This window comes from Sinocyclocheilus rhinocerous, unplaced genomic scaffold (assembly GCF_001515625.1).
Source record: "Sinocyclocheilus rhinocerous isolate Xijiao unplaced genomic scaffold, SAMN03320098_v1.1 scaffold664, whole genome shotgun sequence".
Classification (NCBI taxonomy): domain Eukaryota; kingdom Metazoa; phylum Chordata; class Actinopteri; order Cypriniformes; family Cyprinidae; genus Sinocyclocheilus; species Sinocyclocheilus rhinocerous.
This window is the reverse complement of record NW_015658767.1, coordinates 604,729-615,514: the sequence shown is the minus strand read 5'-3', so window position 1 is coordinate 615,514 and position 10,786 is coordinate 604,729. Positions and strand designations below refer to the sequence as shown.

Here is a 10,786-nt window from a genome sequence, read left to right as displayed (position 1 = left end):
AAATCTTGTTTGAAGAAATCCACAAGGACCCCCAAAAAAAGCAAAATAAAAATGTTCCCCCTACATTTGCATGCATATGAATGGTAGTGAATGGAAAGTCTAATATGAAGGCCCATCAAGCTCATCAATATGTCCCACCTCAACTTCCTATTTCAATAGGAAATACGTCAACAAAGGGGAAAAACTACTTGTCAGACCATTTCATTGGGTCTTTGAGAGGATACTGAATGCATTGAAGAGATGAAGAGTATTTGGAGTGACAGAAGCTGTGAGAGTGATCTCTGTGTGGCCCATCTTCTTCCATACCCTGACCTCCAGTGACCCCCGGGCCCCCGCTGACCCCTGTTGTCGCTACGCCTGCAGTGAGGAGTCTGTGGATGGAGAGCTGCGTCGATTAGGACTCAGTGACCCTTGACCTGACCCTACACACACCCACACACACACTTGAGCATCAACTTTTACTCTCTCAGCTAGAGTCGCAGATCACAGACTAATGCTGACCACACACACAAAACACACCCTAAACACTAAAACTGCATACATTTTCTTTCTTGTGTTGATGTATTTATTATTGAAACAGGAAGTGGAGGCAGAATATCATAAATCATTTTTGTTGTTGTTGATGTTGTTGCTGTTGTTTGTGTGTGTGTGTGTGTGTGTGTGTGTGTGCGTAACTAGCCAATTGACATCAGTTTGCATCACAGCTCAGCAAAGCCATGATTTGCTACTAGCTATTGTTAGTCAGTGGCAGGTGGTATTAGGGGAAGGATTATTGGAGTATTGAAGGAGTATTGACTGGATCAAAAATAAATAAATAAATAATTGAAAAAAAGACTAACATAGAGTGATTAATATTTTTGTTTGTTTTCCCAAAGTAACTAAAGATAATGTGTTTAAATCATAATTTATTGGATATACCATAATTAAAATTATTTTTTGTTTGTTTTTGTTTTTTATTTAGTTTTTGTCATTTAAAGTTTACCATATTTTCTTCAGGTTTATTGGCATTTTAATTAAAGTTTCTGTCTAGTAAATAGTCAAAATTGGAAAATTGGCAATTTTCATAATTTTAGGAATCCTCTGATCTCGTAAAAACAACCAAATTAGTAAAAGTGAATTTTTTTTTCTATATTGTTGCCATAGAAACTAATTATTTCTGAATCTGAGCTGAGAATGTAAACAATCAGAATAGTGCATCCCGATATTACAACAATTGCGCCAACATGACTACAGCAAAATCTGATTGTGACCCGCCAAATTTGAATATGCAAAAGTGCACATTTTACAGCTATGATGAGAGGCAAGTATTTCAGTGAAAAATGACTTTCAAAAAATGAATCTCAGACTTTCGCTACACAAAGCTATAATATGACTTTAGAAGACATGTACTATTGCATACAAACTTTTGCTTTTATATCTCTTGTTTGGAATTTAACAGATCCCGGTCAACTGCTGTTTAACGAAAAGAAGTAGCATTGACATTTGCAGAGCTCCAAAAGCACATCTATACAATTCACTGCTGTTTCTAGCTGAAGTGAACACTAGAGGCAGCAAACTTTTATTCCTTTTCCCACAAATTATGATTACAGGGGCAGATAATCAATTAATAAATACTTATTTTCACACAATTCCTTGCACAATACTGACTTAATGACTTTTACCATAGTGCATGATTTGAAAACTAATACATTTTGTTGTTTGCATCATACAGGCAACTTCATATGGCATTTTTTACATAGTAAACTTGCTTAGTACCCCACCTGATACAGCACTGCACTTGCAAGATACGAGTCAGGATAAAAGAACAGGAAAGTCTTGTGAAAGCAGGATAAAATGGCATGGTTGCTTCAGCAAATACATTTTTATCTTGTTTGATTTTGTTAACATTACTGGTTAGGTTCAGCATAATAATTTTTAAACATGAATGCTGTGTTATGTACAACAACCAAAGTAATAAAGCATTGCTAGATTCATATTCATCTGTTTCGGACAGAACTGAATGCACTTTAAGTGTTGCAAAAAAAAATTCAAAAAGCAATGTTATATCATTTTGCAGAAATGACATCACAAGCATGTACTGTATTTCCAATGAGCTTGTGTTGTTTAAAGTATTTTAGTCATTATAATGTATCAACAGCAATTCATCCTAACTTTAACTAGATGATACTGTTGGCAGAATCATCTGAACTGAAGTATTTCTGCATCTCTTTCTGACTCCACAAAAAGTCAGACCGAGGCTGGTACCAGATCCTAACAGAAGTACAGATCGGTGAATACCGCCAAAAAAAGCTCTCTTTCTTTCTCACTCCACAGGGTCTCTATTTCTTTACGCGAATATTTTTTCTGCAGACAAACTTCATTTTGGCAGTTCACACAACCGCCTTCATGCAGGATTTTCCCCAGCGTTTTACCATATTTCAGAGACACTTCTGAAAACTTGATACTGAGAGATCTCTTCAAACTTGAGGTGTCTCCATCATCCAAACCTCACTCCAAACCAACGTCCCAATGAATGCTGTTTCTGGCCTGTCCTGCGCTGATGACGTTACTATATACACTGTGTTTGACTTTGTCAAGCCCCTGCTGCTTCTTGAGGGCCACCAGGATGGGAAGCGTTGATAGAGAGAGTATGAGAGGGTGGGTATAGAAATAGTCCTGAGAGACAGAGAGATTACAGTGAAGATAAAGCGTGAGAAAATGACTGCCACTAACAACAGACATCTGATGAAGGACAACACAGACACCAGACCACCCTTTATGAGGGCGTAACAAAACTCTGTCTCCATTTATTAATTTTTACTCCCTTTATTCAGACGGAGACAATAATAGCTAGTAGCCACCAGGATGGGAAGCGTTGATAGAGAGAGTATGAGAGGGTGGGTATAGAAATAGTCCTGAGAGACAGAGAGATTACAGTGAAGATAAAGCGTGAGAAAATGACTGCCACTAACAACAGACATCTGATGAAGGACAACACAGACACCAGACCACCCTTTATGAGGGCGTAACAAAACTCTGTCTCCATTTATACATTTTTACTCCCTTTATTCAGACGGAGACAATAATAGCTAGTATAAACTCTTAAAACTAAAGGATTCTTCAGTGACTCTTAGGTTCAGCAGTATTTTTGGCATTAGGGCTATACAGTTCTTAAGCTTCTTGATTTTTCATTATAGATTCTTCAAATGTAAGTGTAAAGTGCAAAACCCTTTACGTTTAAGGGAGCATGTAGGCCTACACTCAAAAATCAAGTCGGTTTCTTCAGTACCTTTCAGTGAACAGCTCTTAAAAGAAAATTTTTTGTTGTTGTTAGTTTAAAGAACATTTTAATAAGAACCTTTTTCCATTATAAAGAACATTTTGTGCAATGGAAAGGTTCCAAAAGGGGCTTTTGCACCACATAGTTCCAAGAATTTCGTTCTAGGAGCTAGCCAGCATGGTGGTTCCTAGAGAAGTAATTTTCCTGGTTGCATCGGCATCGGGAATTCTGAAGCGGCCGACAACAACATCTTTATTCATGGCATTTACAAACGTCAACAACCAGTGAATGGAGGACGCCGTGATCTGAGCTGTTTTAATAACAGAGATGGAATGTAAATGCACAATTTACGCGATTGAAAGAGCATGAAAATCTGACTAAATCTCCTATGACAACTTGCAGTGTCACATATCATGAAGGGCAAGGCTGAGAAAAGAACACAACGCTGCGGACAACAGGTAAATGCCGCTATCGCTGTTTTCCATGTTCGTGGAGTAAATATTTTTATACAGCTTAAAAATGGCGGGTAGCAGGTGTTTCGTATCAGCGTACACTTACGTCACTGGTAGTTCCTATAGAACTGTTTTAGAACCTACTCTGAAGTAGGAGCTAATTAGTGAGCTAGTTAGCTAATTAGTTCCCCCAAATGGAGTTCCTAGAACTAAATACGTTCCTAGTTCCTGCGGTGCGAACACGCCCAAAAGCGGGAATTTCCGCCAGTAGTTCTAGGAAAAGGTTCCTCCCGTGTGAAAGCTCTTATAGATGTTAAAGTTTCTTCATAGAATCACTAATGCTAATAAGGAACCTTGATTTTTAAGACTGTGTATATAACCTTGACTTTTCTTGAGGTTTATGTTTCCATGTGCTACTTACCATGTCAAATTTAGTCACATGACACATAGGAATCAATGGTGATTGACTACAGATCTGACACAAAATGTGGCAGTACAGCGATAAACTCATGTGGCATCAGACTTGCTGGATCTGGATCTAATTGGAAACTCTATTTTTAAGAGTTACAGCTATGTAACACTGACTTAACTTGACAGATTATTTATGATACCCAGAAATCTAGTCAGCTTAAAGTCATCAGGAACCACCCTACCTCCAGTTCGAAAAAGAGACCTTGGGAAGCATTTTGTGAAATATCCGCCAAACTAGCAGTATTTATTGTTCTCTCATTTTTGTCATGATGATAAACCACTTTAGAGGGAGTTTTTGATGGAGGTTTTTAATCCACGTGAGGAGGTCTTTAGGTACAGATGGTCTGACCTCAGAGGAACTGCCAGGACTGTGGTTTCTGAGACCTTTTGATGGTATCAGTATTTCTGTCTTACGAGCACCATCACACACAAGTGTCATAAACAGAGTTTGTATGTGGATGTCGAGCGAATATGTGTGTGTGAAAGAGTTACTTCAGAATCCTTCTTCACAAACTATCTTCAAAAGTGTCACTGAGTTCTAAGGAACTGGTACGCAAGCCATGTGTATACATGCATTCATACAGACACACGCACGCCGAAAATCAGATAAGAGCAGAACAAAGTTCAGCGCTAAAAGCTGAAACCCATCACTCTGAGATGTGGCTTCCATCCCTCTATATTTCATTCACTGTTTTCTCTGGCTGTATATCTCTCACTCTTCCCCCTAACAACCACATCACTCTCCTTTTATAGTCCCCGGAGAGCCGCCGGCCAGCATGAAACCGTTTATTCTGTGTATTTGAGTATTTTCCTTTTACAACACCAATGAGTACAGAGAGAAGACCTGTTTTGATTGTGCTGTTATCATCTTACTCTGAGTGAGTGTTGGCGGCCAAATGCGTCAAATGTGGCTCATAAGAATTCCAGAATAGAGGATACAACAAGGTAAATGGTGTGTGTGTGTGTGTGTGTGTGTGTATGTAAAGACTGTGTATATGTGAGTTTGAAAGACAAACATAAGCTCTGTTCTAAAGTCTAATGAGCTTCCCAACTTGATAGCATTTTAAGTATCATGGGTGTGCAACCAATGCAATTACTGTTCAAAAACATAGGCAGAACATTGGGCAAATACTAAAGCAGCATAGCACATACCCAAGTAAGAAATTTAGGTAAAAAAAATTTTGTGGGAACATTGTTTTGTTTAAAATGTTTCTAAATGTCCAGTATTCTTGTTGTGGTTATAATAATATTTAAAGGTTACAAAAACCTTTCTTACAATGTTTTACTAACTTTGTTTTCACCCAAAATATAAGGTTATTTGAAAGTAAATTTTTAATGTTCTAATGTTAAAATGTTTTCTTGTTGTGATTAGAATGTTAAATGTTACTAAAACGTTTCTCACAACATTCTCATTTGATTTGTTTTACCCAAAATATAATGTTCTAAGAATGTTTTCTCTCAACATTACGAGAATATTTAAGTACAAATAACATCATAAGAACGTTCCAAGAATGTTGTTATAAGAAATTTTCCCAACATTATGAAAATGTATATCAAATATTAATATTCAATAAACATTATTTAAAAAAAAATTTGTCCTAACATTTACATAACTATAAAAAAACAAACAAACAAAAAAAAAAACACTTTAATGAAAGTTGTGAAAACATTCCTTGTAAGCCGGGTTTCCTTTATGAAATAAATCAGTCACAGAATGCATTGCGACCACCTCGGTCTTCAACTAATAATAGTTAAACTAATAAATTTTTTTAAAATATTTATACAATTGCTTACTATACAGTTTATAATAAAACAAATTGGACATAATGTAATTTATTTCACTTGATAAACTGCTAATAAATAAAGACTGATGTGAATAGAGTAAATACATAGAGTACAAGCTAAGTTATCAGGCTAATCAGGTATATGCATGCTATGCTAGTATGTGAGCTTACAAAAATAGATATTAATGTTCATTATAATGTAGTTCAAACTACAGTACATATACCGTGATTTTGTAAGAATTGCAATCAGGCGCTAAAGAGAGCACCCATTAACATTTATCTGAGCCAGTCTCTCATATAGTTTATGTGAGGATGTCTCCTATGTGCTTCACTCTTTGGGTGATGCACAGTGTTGCTGCCAATCTAGTGTACTAAATCAGTCAATTATAAGGGTTTATTTCAGTAAACAGGACTTAGAAGGCAAATGGCTATGTAGACAGTAATGAGCAAGACCACTCTCTAGAGTTTGGGAAAAGAAAAGAAAAGAAAAGAAAAGAAAAGAAAAGTGAATGCATTGGCCACCTCTTCTTTTGATTGTTTTGGGATCCAGGGAATTTTGGTTTTATTAAAAACACATTCACTCTCTAACTGACCCTCTTTCTGTGAGCTTTGCACACACAGTCCCTGCTGACTGTTCTCATTAGCTTCTCTGTAAAGGGCCATCCATGGCATTCCCAAACCATTGCCTCAAGCATTCCCAATCCATTCCCGCACCATTCCCAGTACTCTTCCTCATTATTGCAGGGCAGCAAAGTCTGCGAAGGGAACTCAAACTGAACTCCTTAGGAAAGACACTACAGTTTGGTTTGAGCATTGTGCACAAATTCAACCCATTTGTGAAAAAGAGAGATGAACAGTGAAACAGGCTATATACAAATGCGACATTTGACATAGTAGTTTTACAGTTCGCTTTACAGACCTAGAAATTATGGCTGTGTGCAGAATGGAATTACTTACTAATGTGAATCAGAATGTGTCGTGCAACAATAAGTAATAGTATGCTACACTGTTGTCACAAAACTTCATTTCGTGCATGCTTAATACAGCAAGTAGCACTGAGCTTTCATCTTAGTAATACCACATTTATTTTGCATTTATTTGTTTATCAAATGAAAATGTCTTAAATCTTGGCCAATAATCAGGAAAGACTTTGCGGCTAATATTGTGCATTGGGTCATTTGGGTATTCTTGACGTGCATTACTATGAGTCATATGAAAGATGCTTTACTTCATAGCAGAACATACACTGTGGATATTTTCCAGTATGTATATATCATCCTGGCAGAGAAACACAGAACCGCTGGGATTACAGATGTCTATATTTAGTGTTTTATGTACATGAATATATGCACTGAGAAAATCTGTACATGTGACACAGAGATGAGACACATTTATACACACCAGATTCACAAACTGAGATTATACACACACAAACTGACAGTGGGGAAACGCTTCAACAACGTTGACTTTCATATAGATTTAAAACACATTTTTATCACTAATAACTGTTGTCAATGACAAAAAAAATAACAGTTAAAAAAATAAAACATTAAGAAGTATGAAATAATTTAAAAAGTCTTCTAAACCATGTTTTTAATACAGGGCAGGACAGTGGAGAGAAGGAGTCATGGAGCTACCTCTGCGATGGCTGGCGTAAAAACCAAAACGAACAAACAAATCGAACATAGACATAAGGCAGACAAATGGTGCATGCAGTGGCTAAAAGAGAACTGCAACTCCTCCAAACTCCCATTTCCACGGCATTGAGGATGCAGTACAGGGACTCTTTGCGTAGCAACAGCGATGGCACCCCCTGAGAACAAACCTTCAGGTGCCTAAGGTAGCCTGAGAGCGCCAGACTCGACTCGACTCGGTAATGTAAACATAAATACAGAGGTTGATATCTCACTCTACAGGCAGTTCGGTAACCGCGACACATGCAGCGTTAGCATTAGCATTGTGCGCAAGTAGTCAGTCTGCAAAACTCTCCTTAGTAGAATATCACTTCGAGTTAAATAAACTTCTTTTTTCTCATTATATATATAATATATTTACTTCTGTGCAGAGTCTGTGCTTCGGAGTCTCTGTTTTTTAACAGTACTTCCTTGTTTTCACCAGTTTGCTCTGGTACTTGACTGAGTGACCGCTGTGTCCCACCACATAAACATCCAGGAGATAGCTCTTTCCCGCCTCGAGGCCCGTTATGGTCTCGGTAGTGACTGCCTTCTGCAGGTTGGCGCTGTGGAAGTACTTGCAAAGCACTTTCTCAGACTTGCGACGGCTCTCTGGTCCAGCGCACTGGTTCTGCTCTCGGCGCCGATGCTCTTCGCCGTAGCTTTCGGAAACTTCACGTCTGTAAACACAGTATTTGTTGCGCTCCTGTGTGCCAAGCCAAGCCACGGTAACAGAGGAACAGGTACGCAACTTATCGAAAGCCTTGATGCGTGTATCCTCAGGTAGGGCAGGGAAAGGTTGCTTGCCTCCGGCACGTGTGCTGGCCAGTACTTTCAAGGTGGAGGCACCCTTGCGGGACCCTCTCAGACGAATCAGGTACTTGGCTTTGGGCTTTCCTCTGAGCTGGAACTGACGGACACCCTCCACATTCTGAGAGAGAACAAGCTTCCCATCACGCCGCACCTGAACTTGCACTTCGTCCAGACAGGCATGGATAAAGAGCGTGACACGCTGGTGAGAGGAGACCGGGGCAAAGCGAAGGAATTTGCTGCCTTTCCTCTTAATGAAGACGTCGGTTACTTTCCCATCCTTGAGCTCCACAGTCTTCTGCTTGGCTTCTTCCTTGGTGCGGGCAAAAGTGCCAACGTACGCAGTACTCATGTTGGTGCCAGTGTTGACGGCGAACACATCAAAGTAATATTGCGTGTCTGGCTTTAGATCCGTCACGGTAAAAATATTCTTGTTGCCTATGCATATCTTCTGTATGTCTGCCACTTTGGGCTTGGGGATATATGTGCGACTCATCTTGTTGCTCAGAGCTCTGTTGGTGGTGAGGGAACGATCCTTGAAATCATTCTCAGATGGGACAAAACCAAAATGAACAAAGTCAAAGGGGCTGAAATCCCGACCGGGTTTTGGAGCAATCATGAAGGCATCATCCAAGCTCATCTTGGCCTCCGCTGCGCATAAGCTCTTGAAGTTGTGCTCCTTGTTAATAACCACACAGTACTGGATCGGCTGGCCCATGATGGAGCCAGTAGGAGTGGGCTTCCAGGCCAGCGTGACAGTAGTATGACCCAATGTGGTAACATCAACCCTGGGGTCGTAAGGCAGCTCTGGGTATGGCTGGTCGGACTCGGGAGTTGTGGTAGAGTAAATCTTGAAGTTGCTGTCCTTTTCGGTCGAGATGATTTCCAGCTGGTACAAGCCCGAAGGGGAGCTAGTGGAGATGAACGACTCAACGTCATTTCCTTTGTAGGTAAAGAGTTCGGTCCCCTCGTTGGCCGTGACCTGCTGTTTCTGCTGCTCTAGAGGTTCTGGCTCACCTGGGACACAAAAGACACAGAGAGATTCACAAAATTAGACCTTGGGAAACAAGCACAGAGAATCAAAAGATGATGAGGAAATGAGTGTCCCCACAGAACAAACCACAAACATCAAAAACAAGGCCCATTCTGTGGGGGTAAAACTGTTTGGAAATGCACATTTTGAATGATGACTTGTTTAAACCACACACAAACACAAGCCACATAAACTGTCGAATGTACACACTTAGGCTTTTTCTGAACATCAATGACTGAGATATTTAACATTAACTGCCACATAATGACGCATTTCCCTCACCACTCCAAATCCTCTCATCTAGTTGTTTACTTACCGCTTCCTCCCCACACCCCGATTAACACCACTGGAAACAAGAAGCAGCAATTTCCATCTTAACGGAAAGAGCATAGTTTAATGTGTTAATCCTTATGAGGTAACAGGGAGCTACCTGCTCTGGTGGACATTAGCTACTTGTCTGCTGGCGGCTGTGTTTTGTATCCAAACAAACTTGCACATCAGAGGGTGACTTTCACTTTGCCTTCCCAGGGAAATCTAAGCTACACAGAGACGCCTTGTGGCTTCGCTGTTCCTTGAGTTCCTTTCCAAGCCCTCTCCATTCAGCTGGGCGAGAAAGCATAATATTATGTTTGTCAACCAGAGAACTAAATGAACACGCGTTGCACTCAAAGACCGGCTCCCAGTGGATATATTCCGCAAACATGGGAAAAGACTTGTGTATGAGTATTTATTTACTGTGACTGCTGTACCTCAAAAAAAGATAACAAAAATTAAAAGTGCTTCCATGTCCTTGTTTGCTTTTCATTTATAACCTAGTCCTGCAATTAACCAGAAAAAAAGTACATGAAGTATTGCACAGAAGTAGCTCAAAATGAAGTTCTCACTTATGTTTAAAAATGTCAACTTCGTCTCGGATGTGTCTCCTGAAATTCTTTAAGGGAAATAAAATTAGACAATTGTTGATAAACTAAGTATTTATGTAGCTTAAACAGTAGAGCAAGGTATTGGCAAGACCAAGGTCATGGGCTCGATTCGCATTGAATGCAAGGAATGATAGAAACAGAGGTTGTATGGGGGTCAATATCACCATAGAGTGCCTTTCAACCCTCAAAATACTAAAAAATGTTGGTTTTATTTTCCCATTCGCTTTATGTCATATCATAAATAGTAGACACTCAAGTACTATAGAAACATATTAGCTGAGCTCCCACACATTTTTTTTTAAATAATTATGGGCCATTATTCTAAGCATAAACCATAAGATATGTCCACCCTGTCATGGACATATATATTACTGTTAAATA

At 39.3% G+C, this 10,786-nt stretch overlaps 1 protein-coding gene across 1 annotated transcript in view; it reads right to left on the bottom strand.

The window, feature by feature from the left end:
• Positions 1-7,142: 7,142 nt before the first annotated feature.
• Positions 7,143-10,786, bottom strand: part of LOC107723023 (protein NDNF-like) — a 21,686-nt gene continuing 18,042 nt past the window's right edge. Inside the window, exon 4 of the mRNA XM_016531525.1 lies at positions 7,143-9,466. Within this exon, the coding sequence (XP_016387011.1) occupies positions 8,058-9,466 (1,409 nt within the window). The 3' untranslated portion in view covers positions 7,143-8,057. The remainder of the gene's footprint in view (positions 9,467-10,786) is intronic.